The sequence below is a fragment of the Apis dorsata genome, unplaced genomic scaffold (assembly GCF_000469605.1).
Source record: "Apis dorsata unplaced genomic scaffold, Apis dorsata 1.3 scaffold_256, whole genome shotgun sequence".
Lineage (NCBI taxonomy): Eukaryota > Metazoa > Arthropoda > Insecta > Hymenoptera > Apidae > Apis > Apis dorsata.
In genome coordinates, this window is record NW_006263534.1 from 1,637,396 (window position 1) to 1,653,575 (window position 16,180).

General features: G+C 44.3%; 1 protein-coding gene across 1 annotated transcript in view; it reads right to left on the reverse strand.

Annotated features, from left to right (window-relative positions):
• Positions 1-16,180, reverse strand: part of LOC102680478 (probable G-protein coupled receptor Mth-like 1) — a 151,194-nt gene that overhangs the window by 19,808 nt on the left and 115,206 nt on the right. The window contains exon 5 of the mRNA XM_006616286.2: positions 7,673-7,857. Coding sequence (XP_006616349.1) covers positions 7,673-7,857 — 185 coding nt within the window. The remainder of the gene's footprint in view (positions 1-7,672; positions 7,858-16,180) is intronic.

Below are 16,180 nucleotides of genomic sequence, written 5' to 3' on the forward strand. Positions count from 1 at the left end.
TTCGGAGTGGTGTGTTGGTGGGGTGGGGTGGGGTGGTGCGGAGTTAGGGATGGCGTTTCGCACGGTCGAGTTGGACAGGTTATCTCTCTAATCCTATCGTTTCGGTGTACGCCATTCCAACCCGTGCCGAACTTCCAGGGGCATGAGATTGCATAGATACGGAGGATAGCCTGGAGATTTACCATTCTAATGTATGCGAACGTTAGTTGAATATTCCGCCGAGGCCACTGCCACCGAGACGTGTCTCGAGCCTCCTCTTGCCGCGTTCTCATGTTTTTTTCACTATTTTTTTTCGGGGAGGGCGGGGCGCGTTGGGAAACTGAGAACGTGCTAAGTTCCCTTTAAAAAAAGGGACTCGACTAATCTCGATGCAAAGTGGCGAATAAAAGATCCTTTTAACTCTGAAAATTTTCAAAGATAGACTCGCCATAATTGCAGCTTCGCGTTGATGTCGATAATTCCATCTCTTCTCGCGGATAATCGTTAATATATCAGAGCACGAAAAATTGAATCGAATATCCGAAAAAATTCTCGTTCACCACCCATAATTTTTGGAAAAATTCTCAAATTCGATTCGTAGAAAATTTCTTTACTTTTCTATTCGACGAACGCGACCGAGTGAAATTTATTTTATTTAAAAAAAAAGAAGAAGAAAAAATAGGAAATCGACAGTGTACAGGTGCAGTAATAATGTACGGGGTTGGGTCGTTTCGAAGCTACTTAAACGCTCGGCCGTGTGCGTTGCAGTGGTCCGCGCGCTAGTTAGTAGTAGGCTTAGAGAAAAGGGGGTAGAGGAGTTTCGCACGCTGGGGTTGGAACTGGCTGGCACCAGATTTATCTCTCTACCCCATCGTTTCGGGGCTACGATGTTATGGGGCGCGGCGGAACGCCAGAATGCCGGTGCACCGAGAGAGGGGTGACTCGAATACCAGAAACTCGGCTTTGAGCACGGGGATCCTCTGTTCGATGTGCCGGTAAATGAGTTTTCTTACGTCCCTGCGTTTATTCACCCACCCTTCCACCACCTTTCCTCGTGGGAACACTGTCTTTCCTCCCTTTCCTTCCGCCCCACCCTCCTTTCATTCATCGGTTTATTCCTCGTTTTGCGTTACAACTCTCCCGCGTGTTCTCTCTTTTGTGTGGAAAAATTGCAGGGGGAGGGAGGGGGTGTAAAAACGGCTCTTCGATCCCTCGAGTAATTAGGAATTAATTGTCTGCGATCGTGCATTCAATATGTGATGCGAAAGATATTTTATTGTACTTATAGTGGATTTGATTAATTAAAAAGTCGAATGATGTTTTTAATTTTTTTTTTCAAAAAAAACTTCTAATCTCGAAACCTCTATAACTAAAACATCTCATCTCCCGATGAACCTCTCAAGTTCGTATCGAAAAACTTTTTCATAAATGAACACCCTGAATATTTTTCTTATTTATCTTTCTCAAGTTTCTTGAACTCAAGAGCAGAAGACTATAAAGACAATTACCGACCGCGAAAAAAGGGGGTCGAAAAGAAGGAGGAAATTGTTTCCACGCTGTTTATGGATTGGAAACGGGGCGCAGAAACGAACGCTTGCACTCGACCGGTGTTCACCGGTGTTACCTGATCTCAGGGTGGAGGGTAACGATACACTTAAGGGGTTGAAAAGGGGGTCGTGGAAGTTCCAATAGTGTTTCCACGCGGTCGAAGGGGTTGGACTGGCTGGCGCCAGGTTTATCTCCCGACCCCATCGTCTCGGCCCGCGTTGTTATGGGTTGTGCTCGAGTGACAGGGGACTGGGGAGGGGATGAAGTACGAGAGCACCGTGGAAACGGAGAGAGTAAACGGAGAGAGAAAGTGGAAAGAATGCGGGGGTGAAGAAGGTGCGAAGAAACGCGCGGAGGCGATCGACAAATGGGAAGGAACATCGAGGGGAGGCTTTTAAGATTCGCCGCGTTAAGTTACGATCTATTACGATGTTTTCGATAAATACGTTGCTGTTTTTATCTTTAAAAATATCTAATGGAAGATGCGATAAGAAAGATATTTGTGCAAATTTATATTCGATTTTTTCGCGAGGTAAAAAACTATCCTTTTTTTAAACTCTATACAATTTTTCAGTTTTTATCTATCTTCTATCATTTTCTTAACCAAAATTATCCTATTTCTTATTACGTATTTTATTAAAACAGAATTTCTGTGCAATCCCTTTTTCACTTTAAAAATTTATTCGAAACTGGAGGATTCCCTATTCTTATTTTCCCAACCACACTGTATTAAATCTAATCCATCCGCAAGAAGTAATCCACGCCCGTTACCGCAACAATAACCATCCCCCATTAACCGTAAACCACGAAAGCTACGCAACAACGAAATTTAGATAGGGATCGATCGATCGGCGAGCGGCGCAAAAACATCGAATTCGATTCCAACGGGTAGACCGCAAGAAGCCGCGAAAGAAGAGAGGCGAGAAAACGCAATGGTGACCTCTACTATAAGGAATATCGTGTACGATTGCGAGAGAAAGAGAAAGAGAGGAGAGAGAGATGGAGGAAAAGGGTTGGAAACGCCCGGGGAGGAAGAGAAGAGGGTAACGTCCGTTGCAGAACAGTATCCCTGCTGCCTTGTCCCTCTGAACCCTTCATCTGGCACCGGTGCAAAAGCATTGTGTCAGGACGTAACAACTCGCGATAGTACGACGCAGCCTCCCATGGGGCACCATTATCCTGATTTAGCGGCACACAGCGGCTACGACTCTATTTCCCGTACGCGTTTTCCCGGCTATACGCCCACTCCTTTGTCCAGCTTAGCTTTATTTGCGCGAAAAAGGGAGAAAGAGCGCGTGGTCGGGCCAGCGAATTGACACGTTTGAGTGCATCACCTTCATTCCACCCCTTCCTCTCTTTCTTTCCACGTTCGTCCTACGTGATTACGTGACACGAAGACGCGCCATTCTCGTCTATCTGCTTTCGATCGTCTCTCTTAACAAGAATCCTCGAATCTGTACGCTTGGTATAGTTGCACGAGGATCGATTATAGGGATGTTGTTGATACGCAATGGGAAGCATTTTCCGGCAAATGAAATAAAAATTTCGGAAGAATCGTTGGAATCTATCGTAGATAACGCACAGATTAAAAGATTTTACTTTTACGCAGCAGACGAATTGAACAAAATAAGGATAACAATGTAATTTAAAAATTTTTTGAATCTCTAGAATCATCTTTTCAACTTTTCACTGGTCTCGTCCTGCGTGCAAATTTGAGAAACGAGGCAAAGTTACTGGGGCAGAGAGAGATATATAAACAAGGATCGTCGCGGTGCAATTAATGTAGGTTGGCCGCGAAGAGGCGGCATACTCGTGGCGATGTTTAACTCGAGAGTGGTTCCAACAAGCTTCGTATATTTACCAATAACATCGAGCACAAGCGTTCCACGAGTCGAGTGTGTTTTGAATGGGCCGCATGCTTGATGACTGATTGTGTTTCTCAATGGTGGCTCCGTGCGGTGTGCCCGCAGCCCACGTTGCACAATGCGTCGCGTCGCGAGTTCCCACTGTTGGCGTTTCAATGAGCTCTTGACGATAAATCTAATATTATCTTGGTTGGCGCTCGGGCCAGAGCCTCGCCGTGCAGCTTACTTGAAAAGGCGCCTCGATATCATCTGTACTTGGCAACCGAGCGAGTTTCAATTTCTCTCCCGCTGAAAACAGTTTCGGGACTAATGAAGATCGACTAAAAGGCGAGTAAACGAACGAACGAACGAGAAAGAGAGAGAGAGACAGACAGAGATCAGGGGTCTCGCGATGGCGTCGCTCCAAGAATCCACCGTTCCGCGATTGCAGAAACGACTCGGGTTCAACTTCCCCTTCGAAAACATCCCTCTTTAACTCTCCAACTCTCCTAAAATTACGCGTGGAATTGTAATCGATGGAATCGAGGACTCGAGAAATCGATAGAACGCGCGCGCAAAAAAGGGAGGGAGAGAGCGAAAGCCGAAAATCGAACGAAGAGGGAGAGATGGAGGGGGCCGTTTTTTACACCGAAAATCATTCGTGCGAACACCGTGCGGAAACCGAAACGAAAATACACGCGACCGGCGACGTTTATATTTGTCAAAGGATATAAAAGCTAAATATTAATCATCGAAGAGGAAGGGAGGGGGGAGGGGTGCGTAATTCCTCCGGCCGGCGTCGATAAATATCGCGACCACGGGAAATTAATACGCGACGACGTAGTAGCAAGCACACTGTTTGAAACGAGTATTTACGGGGGAGAGTTCCATTGGTTCGTACGAGCAGAGAGGAAGATAAAGAGAGAGAGATGTAGAGAGTATGCTCGTCGGATTACGGGTTGCAGTGGATGTGGATTACGGGGGGGGATGCTCGTTAAATAGGCTGAAATCGTGGCCTGGGCCGCGAATAAAGACGCGACATCGCCGTTCACCTCCTTATTATCCTCTATTCCCCGCGTGTACACGAATAGAAAGCTGGTGGTTCGGTCCATCGCACAGGAGGGGGGGTTATTATTAGGGATTCGAGGTATTAAACGTATTTTGGGAGGAGGGGTAGTAATATCGATCTTCTTATTCGGCTACCCTGCCCCATACTTAAATACAATCTTTCGGCAACGCATCTACAATCCGTGTAATCCTCTTAGCGAAGTATTCCTGCGCCTGCCGGTACGCGGGTCCTGATACCGTGTGCCATTGTTTCTTATCTCAACTGATTACGACGCTTGTGCATACATACGTATGCCTCGGGGGAGGTAATGGTGCTCCACAGGGGGAGTAAGGGAAATGGAAAATGTGGGTACATACACACGTTATAACGAGATATTTTGGGCCATGGATATAATCCTCTTAACGAAATGTTCGCTATTAGCCACCGCATCGACTTTCCTTCGTTTTCTCCTTCGTTTTTTCCTTGATCATCGAGATTTAAAGGAGGGAGGGAGAGAAGAGGAAGTCTATATATAATTAACCATCGTTTAATTACGATTTATGGGTTTAACGGGTCCAGGAAAAATAGAGGTGGATATATGGATGAGGGAATTTTCCACGAAATCGTTTCGTAGAAATAACTCTTCTGCGAAGTGGAAATTTTTTTTTATGGATAGCGCGTAGTCGTTTCGAATCGTTGGCGCCATCGAGGGATATGATAATTATACGTTAACTCGTCTCTTTCGTGAAGTATTTGACAATCAATAAAATTTGTACCTTAATTTTCTATAATAATACTCGATTTTCTTCGAGTGACATTTCTTTATCGACAGCTGGAACAATCGATAAACTAAAAAATCTGAAATATTATAACAAATTTGGATTTACCTTTTTCTCTTTCGTGTCATCATTGTACTTAACGCTAGAATTATCGGTACGCACTATCTATTTACACGTATCGAAGCGATTGCCATAAAAATAAGATAAATGTATCATGTAATTACGTACACGTGTTATAACGAATTACAATATTAATTTCCACCGATCGATTGGTGGAAAAAAAGGGGAGATTTCGAAATTTTTTACTGTTGGCGCAGTGACGACGAGAGGAGGGAGCCGCAAACTGGTGCTTGATTAGCAATTAATACGCGGCTAGCCGATCGATCCATCGATTAACGAAACCGATTTAATCAGCGCCCCGGAACACGATTGACCAGTCCTATTAATTAGCGGAATAATCGGATCACAGGGAATTACGTGTTAACCGTCCTCCTCCCGGCCTGTATTACTTTCGATAATAGGCTCCATTACCGTCTGTGCTACTGATCCGTTACTAATGTCAGCAAGTCCGCCACCGACTGTCGTTCGAGAACAACAGGATAGAATCGGAGAACGAGAGAGGGAAAGGGAGAGGGAGAGAGAAAGGTTGGGATCCACGAGGTTTCGCATTCATGCATCGACGGAAATTAATTCACTGATCAAGTCGTGTGTGACGCGATCGAATTAATTTGCGGTGTTCGTACAGAGCGGATTAATTATCATCACTGGAAGCATCGTCTCATTGGCGCCACTCGATCTCTATAACCAATATATACGATCCAGCTTAGTCTCTTCTTTTCGGATCAAATTTTTGAATATTCTTCTCATATTCTTTTTTTTTTTTTTTTTTTTTTCTTAAAGTAATATCCGTTTCGCGTATCGCTAGCTGTGTTTCATATAAAATTGTAGAGGGTTTACTCTTCGAACGTGCTAAATTTTTACTTTAATCCTAAAAAACTTGCTTTAATCCCGCTTGAGCTCTGGTTAATCCTAGGTAACTTTAATCCTTTCGAGCTAAGACCGTGATAATACGAATTCGAAGGTATCTTTTATATAAAAATTGAACGGTAGAATTGTAGATTTTTACCTTTGAGGTAACAAATTTCCTTACTTCGATAATCCTTGGAAAGTTTCAACAAAAGTGTAGCAGTGTAATTCTAAGAATCGAATATTACAAGCATTCATCTTATTCGAGGAAGCTAAAGAAAGACGTAAGCTTACGAGCGAGATCCCACTTTTACTCAGAATTTTTGACACGAGACGATATCTGCAATGCGTCTTCGCCTCCTCCACGATCGGTCTTCTGTCTCTGTTCCCCGCCAGTTAATCTTTTCTTAGATTTCTCGGTTTATAAAATATCGAAACGGTTTGTTTGATCTACCACGACCAGACGTTACTTTGAAAAATCACTGCGTTGATTTTCCTCGAAAACAGAAGAAACGAGAGAGAGCTCGATAACATTCGCGATCGCGAAATTTTCTGGTTATTACTCTTCCGTTCACTGGCATCGAGTCCAACGCTTCTCGGATCATCCCACTCGAATTTTCGCCCTCTTTAGGTAATCAGAAAGGGAGAGATCCCAGCGGAGCTTTGATTAAAGTCAAGGCTCCTTTGACAAGTAGAAAGTTTTCGGTGACCGAGAGGAATTCGAAGGGTTCTCTTCGCGACTTTGCAAGGATTTTCTTTTTTTCTTTTTTTTTTTTTTTTTTTAGACGAATGAAAGCCAACTCGATACAGAACCGGCACTGTTTCGCGCCGAAATAGAAATCTGAGAAATATGTACCGAGGTTTTCTTTGACGAGAAGAAAATTCGAAGAATCCTTTCTACTTCGTTGATTCTTTCTTTCTTTTTTTTTTACAAGTAGAACCGTAGCACGTCGAAAAAACGGGGCCTGAAAAAACGAGTGTACCGAGCTCTCCTTTGACGAGAAGAAAATTTCAGTGACCTGCTCCTTGCTCGAAGAAATACGAAAGTCTCCTTTGACGAGATAAAAATTCGAAGGATTCTCTGTACGAGTTGGTGATTTTTTTCTCTTTCTTTTCTTTTCTCTCTTTCTTTTTTTTTTTTTTTTTTTTCATAACGAATTCACCAGTATTATTTCAAAAGGGGCCTTAAAAAAGTACCGAGATCTCTTTTCAACGAGGAGTAAAATCCTCTTTACGACCTCGTAAAGATTATTTATTAAGAACCTGCATTTTTTCACGCCGAAATGCGCACCGACGTTTCCTTTGACCAATGATCGAAAGAAATTCGAAAGCATTCTCTCGCTATTCCTTTTTTTTTTCTTTTTTTCCAATGAATAAAAATTAATTTAGTTAGAGTGTTTCACAAAGAGGAAATCTTCTCCTCCGGCAAAGAAGAAAATTCGAGAGATCCTCTCCGCAAGAATTATTATTATTCTTATTATTAAAAGAAGAAAGAAATATGAACTTACCATAGAACCAGCACTGTTTCACGCCGAAACGGGGCCTGAGGAACGTGTACTGAGGTTGTGGCGGAAGATGATCGAGAAGGGCGGCCAAACCGGCGACCAGAAGGGGGCCACCCCACGCGTAGCAAGCGTACACTCGTAGTCGAAGGGTCTCTTGGCCTTTCTCCAAGCTCGCCGGTCTCAGATCCCTGGAAGAAGAAAAGAAAGTGGAGAATGGTCAGTGGGGGAGAAGCCACGAAACACGAGATCGTTGTGCTCGCTTAAACGGAACGCGGACAATAAAACACTCCGGCAATCCCGCGGTAGAGTTTCAACGTGGAAGGGAGAAAAGAAGCGAGGCTCCATTAGGGAGCCAGGCGGAAATAAAGGTTTCGCGGAACGCTCTTTCGGCTGAGCGATGGCCTGCCATTTTGCGTAATCAGTGAGAAAAGAAAACGGGGGGGAGGAAGAGATTATTGTTTCGAGGATATCGGCTCCAATTCGATAAAAACTAAATGGAATATTTAAAGAATTAGAATCGTCGATAAATCGAGTTAGAGAATACACGTGAAATAATTGATTTTTAATTGTTTTCATTGATCAATTTTTACGGTATCTCGGTAACCGAAAGGATCATTCTTCTTTATCTTGAAAAAATCAAAAGAAGACAATATGACAGGGATTGCGAATCAATTTTTCCAATTTTCTTTGTACACAAGAGAAGATAAGAAGAACCCATTTCAATATCATCAAAGGAAATTGCAATTCGGAAAGGATCGACATTATTAAGTATCGTTTGATCTCGACATTCGTTCAAATATCGCTTTGAATGCATTTCTTTTTTTTTTTTTTTTTTTTTACAGAACGAAATAGATACAATTCCTCTTTATCGCGACAAAAGGGAGAACCGTCACCGAAACGGATCGATCGATCGATCGTTTCGGATCGACAAAGGCTTCTTCGACAAAAGGTAATCTACATGCGTTTCAACGAGGGCAAACAAGTCTGTGGAGTAGTAAACGGAGCAATCTATGGAAGGGTGAAAAACTAGCAGGGGTAAAACGATTGCCTTAGATGCAATTAATGCACGGCCCCTTATTCCCTACTATCGAATACCGAGACTTTTTCTCGGCAAAAGGGGTGCAGACAGGAGAGAGAGAGCGATAGTTTCGACGCGCGCGTTTCCGAGTTCGTTCGAGAAAGTTTCGCTGCCATTAGCATCAGCCCTGACGGCGACCCGCCGTTATTATGCAATTCAAAGAAGCTTGTGTGTTTCAACTTCGACAGATCGTCTCGTTGCCCCGTTTCTCTATCCCCTCCTCTGAGCAGCGGACAATCCACCACCGACTGCACTCGCGTCGAAAGCTTGCATAAACTGAAATTTCTCCGCAGCCACCGCGGAGCCGAAAAGTCTACGAAGTGAAACGCAATAAGGAGAAGAGAGGGCACGATTCTGGCACGAGTCCAAAAATGAAGGAATCGCGATGAGAAAAAGGATGACGATGGTTTGCGCTTTGGAAATTGTGAAAATTGTGAGCTTTTCTTTTTTTAATAACTCTTTCGAATTATATATTATTCTTTAATATATTCGTTAAAAAAAGAGAAGAGTTTTTTGAGGGGATTAAGATAACCTTTACAATCATTGTTAAAAGAAAGAGTGAAGAATTCGTGGAAAAAATATATATTGAAAATTGGATTGGAATCTAGATCTAGCATACGTTTTGGCACTTTGACGAAGGATTCCACACACGAGGTCGATGCAGCTATAATCGAGCCGGCGATTAAGAGGATAATCGCGGAGGTAATTAGCGAAAGAACACGATTCCATCTCACTGCGCTGGTGGACGTGATCGCGAGCTAAACTTATGGCTATAACCTATACCCGATATTACGTTACATTAACGAGCTCGAGCAATTAACTCACTCTCTCTCACTTTCTGCATCTAGGAGATATGCAACGCGTGATCAAAAATGGCCACGTTTCGCTTGCAGCCCGACTGGCGCCACCGATGCGTTTCGCTTGTCCCGTTTTATTTGAATTTTCACTTTTTGACAATAGAGCCGCGTCGTTACGCCCGACATTTGCCATATCCGCAGTGACGTCGGTTCAGATAGGGTGCGATTTACGAGTAACAACCCCTCCGCTCTAAAGCCCCGTTGTGTTTCGGCCGCGCGACCCCTTCCTCCCTGTCTGTGCAAGGGGAGGGATGTTGCTGTTATAGCGACGTTAAACTAGCCAGACAATGACGAAGCCTCGTTGCTTCGACGGTCATTGCTCGTAATATCGGGGTCGGCCGTCGAAATTTAATTATTTCGGTGTCCCGTTAATAAGTCCGACCCCTTAATTTCGAACCGACTCTGTTATTCAGCGGTTCCTTCGATCATTGTATTACACCCCCGTTTCCAATTTTAACACTTTCGCCCCCTCTCCCTGCTAATTTCGAAATATCCTTTCAAAATTACGCGATGATATCCACATTACGCGTTACGATAATTAATCTTAACTCCTAGTTTTTTTCTTTTTAGTTAACCGTGAACTTTTTTCCTGACTTTTTGACTTTTTAATTTTATTTTATACACATCGTCTTTCCAATTTCAAACCATCGTGTCGGCAGCAAAATTTCCTTTGGATGGATCTTATTGCACGAACGAATTCTGTAACGAACTAGCCAAGACTTTTAACAAAAGAATTCGCTCATATTGAAGTTTAACCAAGTTCGAGGGATACTTTTTCTCGAGATTCGAATGAAAAACACCGGTAATTTTGTCAATTCGTCGGATTGAAGGGGTTTTTAACGCCTCGAAATTCGCCGCGAGATCCCGCTGCGAGTGGAGAGGGAGCTGGAGATATTAATTCCCGGTGGCACGACTCATTTCCGGGAACGCTAATTAGCCATCACCGCGGTCGTGGCGCGCGATTAGTTGCCTCCCGTCCGGTCGGAAGAGAAAGTTTCCCGCGTCGGAAGAAAAGAGGGGGTTGGAGGTCTGGTTTTCGCTTCGAGCGTCGGCGCGGCGGCGCCGCGATAATTTTCCCTCTGGTGTCCCGGCTGAAAATGGAACGAAACGGAGGGAAAACGCATTAAACATCGCTCCCGGGAAAATTAGGGTGATGCCCGGTTACAACTTCGTTCCCCTCAATCGTCCCTCCTACGCGTATGGCAAATATTTTTATGTCTCTCTTTTATCCTCCCTTTCGTTTCCTTTCACGGGGGAAGGAAGGAAGTGTCGTATCGTGGATGCCTCTCTGGCCACGGTACGACGATTCGCGATACGACGACGTCTTCTCTACGAAGACGATTATTACACACGAACCTCGAAAGTATAATCCATTGTCGGAGCGCGGAAGAGATAAAGGTTATTTTTGTAATAATGGATTCGCCTGGGAAGGGTTTTCATTCGCGTAGAGGAGGATCGAAAAGATCCTCCTCTCGATGAGACGTGTTCTATTATCGCGGGGCGAGCATGCGAGACACGAAGGATGTGGAATGAACCTAGAAAGAGAGATAGGGTTTTCCTGGCTTAATCCTGACAAAGGACTCGTCGGAATAGCTTCTTTTAATTGTATCCTGTCACCGTGGCTATTTATCGTTCGTATTTGCGAACGGGAAAAAAAGGGGGGAGGAAGAAGATCGGTCGTAAAAGGGTGCCATTAAACCTTTGTACGAGGGCAAATCGTCTTGCCTCTCGCGGTTAAACCACGGATTAAAGTTATTAAAAGTATCCGAGAGAGGCGTACGCGTGTCGCGAATACAAACATTCGAAGCGATTCTCTCCTACCTTTTCCTCTCTCTCGTTTGCCCATTTTAACGCCCATTGAAACCTCACGTTTCAACCCACCTTTGAATTGTCCGCCACCTCGACAACTTTATATATATATATATATCTCTGTGCCGGGGAATAAAAGTTGTGAGGAAAAAAATTCGTAGAATTACAAACGTCTCGGCCATCACCCCGCTTGGTTTCCCCTCTCTCCGTGTATATCTCCGTGGCGCACGCCCGTGGACCTTAATACAGAGCGGAGACGTAAACGTCGCCGACTGTCTCCGAGGCTAGAACGTGTACCAGAGGCAGCCCTATATTTATCTGTCCGATATGGTAATTATACGGACGGCAATTAGCGGCGTAGCCAGTTAGAGAGGTAGAGAGACCGCTTGGCAGACGGTATCGCGCCATACCTCGTGGAGAATACGGAACGGAACTGGAACCAGAGAGGGAAAGAGTAAGAGAGAGAGAGGGATCGTTACGCGTATTTCACGATGGCCGGGGAAGATATTATTTATCTTGTGGTACGTCCGTGAATGCGGAAAAAAGTCACGGTCGTTGCGGAAAAGTTGGACGACCTGCTTTACGCTTCTTACAATTATGGCGATATACTTTGAAAAATTTCCGCGATTCTCTCGGAAGTTGGCCATTTTAATTCAGATATACGGTCTTTCTGGGTTCTTTGAAAGCAAGCTTGGCGTAATAATTTTATATCGATCTTGTTGCGTTGATTTTCACTCTCCTGTAAATTTAAAATCATCGTCATGACGTAACATGAAAGCGAAAAGAGCTCAAATAATTTTGAAGGATTTGCAAGATGATCTTGAAATAGCCTCTCCGTTACAAAGAATAAATAATCGAATCGACTAAGGAATTAAAAGAATGAATCGAAGAACAAATCTAATCCTAAGTCAGAGTTATAATAAACGAGACGCAATTACATTTTTTTCTGGCTTGTGGACAAATCAATTTTATCCCAACGGGATTCTCAGCTGGATGGAACAAGAAGATCCCCCTCCCCAAAGAAGAAAGTTTCGAAGGCCGAAAGAAAGAAGATCAAGAATGATAATCCGCGACGTTCTGAGGGAAATCCAGCAAATGTTGCGTAGAAACGATAGTGCCTTCGAAAGTTTGGCGGAACGTATGGAAAGCGAGGCCAGCTTTATTGAAAAGTTTCGGCGGAGACGCGGTTAAGAGGCGCGGAGGGAAGCTGGTGTCATCGACCCGCGAGAATTTCTCACTTTCCAACTACGGCCCTCACCCTGTCAATTTATCTACCCGCGACGCTTCTATTTGCCCGTTTATCCCGAGATCGATCCTCGACCTTGTCCGCCGATCCGCGTTAACCTCCGCCGATTCGTTCGCGTATCCTCGATTCATCTTGATCCGCTTGGAGATTGCCGAGTTGAAAATCCGATTAATCCTCCGAATTATCCCTTCGCGGATAAATCCCATTCATGATTAACCAAATCAGATTCGCAATATCATTATCGATGCGTTATATCGTTACGACTCTCGATCGAATCATCCAATTCTGCAATCGTTCCATTAATCGTTCCACTAGTGATTTTGAGAGATTATAATTTCTGATTTTTCAATAATTTTTTCGAATTTCATTGATCATATCGCGTATACACGCATTTTTGTGAATCTTTGTAAATCCGCTCGTCTCGCGATCATCTCGTGTCTTTAAAGCTCGGGCCGTGCTCGAGGAACAAGTAGACCGACAGAAGGACGACATTAAAGCAAAGGAGAGGCGAAGAGCGGCTCGAGAAAAGAGCAGACGGTAATTAGCCGCAATAACCGAGGATCGCGACAATTACAGGACGAGCTCTCTCTCTCTTTCTCATCGTCGAGGAAACGATTATTTATTCCTCGATATATGGAATACAAATTTCATATATATATATAAAGTCGAATGCGTGGAATAACGTATCCACGTGATCGATATCTTACCGATAATTTACCGGTAAAATTAGATATTAGACAGGCGGGGGATAAAGGAGGAGAGGCTCGTTCGACACTTTGGCGAGATCGTTATACCGAATATAACGTCTCCTTTTCGACTCTCTCCCCTTCACGACTCCGTTTTCACCCCTTTCGCGAGATCACGGGGTGAACTCGGCGCAGAGAGGAGTAATTGAAGACGAGCGCGGACGCGGGAAACGCGGAGGGCAATGACGCCGCCTCGGCTCGCGCAGAATTTTCAATATACCGACGTTGCGTCGCCGAAGCGATTACGGCAATTAGAGAGCGAAAGGGTTGTGGGCTCGGTAGACGGAGGAGAAGGGTGGAGGAATAATTTATGCGGCACACGTGGCCCTCTCGCACGGCATTCTTGGAAAGTTTCCTCGAGGCGCGGACGACGATCGTGTTGGAAATCGTGTAACGTGCTTCAAGTTCTTTTTCCCTCCACTTGTTGTGCTTTCCATTATACCATCTATAGGCAGACCTTCTTCGCCTTTATTTCCAATTCATATTTTTCAAGGGAAAAAACGGTGAAAGTATCGCTCGTAGCATCCTTTGCTTCGAGTTTGAATTACCTTTCCTTTGGAATAAGCGTTTCGATCCGCTCCCCATCGATTTTATATTCGAGTTCAAGATCGTAACGGAGCTTCGAATTTTCATATAAAACATGCAAAAAAATAGAGGAAACTTAATTCATATCGAAATGTAAGGATTCCATAATATTTCGTATTATGAATGGGCAACTTTCGGTTTTTTTATTGGAATCGCTTACCATGCTCTTCCAAGAATCGTGGCTCTCTGTTGTCTAGAGTTTAGGATAGGTCAGTGAGACAAGATACGTAAACACGCGTAAAGATAGCAAGCGAATGAAAAACGAAGTTTCAAAGAAAAAGCCGCTCCTCTACTGATCATCCTCGAAACCATAGCTAACCAAATTCTGTCCAATTTTTAATAAATTCCAAAACCCCTTGTCGAATCAAGAGAATATTCTCGATCGAGATCGCGTTTTATCATCGATCAAAACTTTTCCTCCCCCTGTTTCTTCGAGTCAAGAAAGAGTTACGCTCCTTTCCACGAAGAAAGTGTTACGGTAGGTCTAGGTTAGATCTAGGTTAGCGACAGACACCCTGGAAATTGAAAGTGTCAGAATCTTTTCATTGCCACGATAAAGTCAACTTGTGACTCACGTAAGCGCGATAAAAGGGGTGAAACGGCAACGGGCCGAGTGTTCACGTGTCGTCGAAGCCTCGCGTGCCGCACGAACCAACGCGCCAACCACTGTACTTTTCCCGGGGGAAACATTGTCTCCCCCTCCCCCCTTTCCCCCCCTCGTCCTTCGCAATTGCCGCAAACGAAAAGGAGGGAGGCGTGCCGGAACACATCCATCGCGAGAACCTTCATTACCCGGCGAACGAGAGGAACGTTCGACGACTGAGAAATTCCGCGCTGGAATTCACCCGAAGAAACTTTGCGTCTCTCTATGAGATACAGGCAGAAATCTCGGTAAAATTTATCCCGATCAATCCTGACATTTATCTTAACGATCTCGGTGGAAAGGAGGAAAGAGAATATACTGTTGACAGTAAAAACAATAAATAACAATGTATTTAGCTGAATGAGTATATTTAATTATGCGTGATTGCGCGTATCTGTTTATAAACATTTGAAACATGTGTATCGAAGAGAAACAAATAGGTAGCAACTACGAAATAATGATGTTGCTGGCAACATTCAATAATAAAAACAAAAATTTTGTGAACTTTAAATTCTATAAAGAAGAAATAGTTTTAATTCGAAGAGGAAATCGATCAAAATTTATTATACTTTCTCTATTTATGTGTTTTAAATCGAAGAAGAAGAAACTTTAAACACGCGTCCACTGGACGACGTTTTTAAAAAATCGCAATGCTTCTCTGATCGAAGAAGAGAGAGCAGGATCGATGATCGATCGCGTCCCGAGAAACGAACGAAGCGTGTTGCATCCGAGAGGAATGCGCGTCCTTGACGTAACTGGTTCGAGGAATGCCGTTGCATAATCGGGGAGAAACCACCGGAGGTGGAAAGATCGACGTGCATAGTTACCAGCTCTCCCTCTCTCTCTCTCTCTCTCTCTCTCTTTGGAACAACTCTCGGCCTGGAATAACGGCCTTGAGACTAATAAACGTGGTTCAGCGTCTCAAAAACAAGGGGGAACGAAGCGAATACGAGGTACAGACACACCTGTCTGTCTTCGAGTTTAAAAGAGAAATAGTTGGAATAGAGGAGTCGTTGTAGCGCGCTGGATAGAAGAAACTATATAACCTACCAAGAAGAAAAAGAAGAAGAGGAGGACTGCACGGCAGTGAGAAGATGTCAGGTGTTTGTTGACGCGGATAACCGAACGACAACAGACGAGGGAAGGCGGAGGGAGAAAGATGAGGGTGGAGTTTGGGGTCACACGTAGGCGCAGAGAGGGTGGCGAAGTCGCTAATGGAGGAAAAACAGAAGGGACCAGAAGGAAAACAAACAGGGAGGAGGGTTGGGAGGAGAACAAGCTATCGAGGCGCTCACCACCCGGTCTTCTGGCTCCCCCTCGAGCGGTAACGAAGAGCGACTTCTTCTTCCGACACGCTCCATCGACTATGACGAAACGTCGCCTAAAACTGGCCGGGGGGTTGATATTCAAAACACAACCGCCGCGACAATATTGATCCACTTAACGGTTTAGAGAAAAACTCGTTCAGACGGGGCTTAGGGGCGTCGTGCGTAGGGTGGTAGAAGAGGAGGGGGGGCCGCGAAGAAGAGAGAACAAAGTGCAGCCGC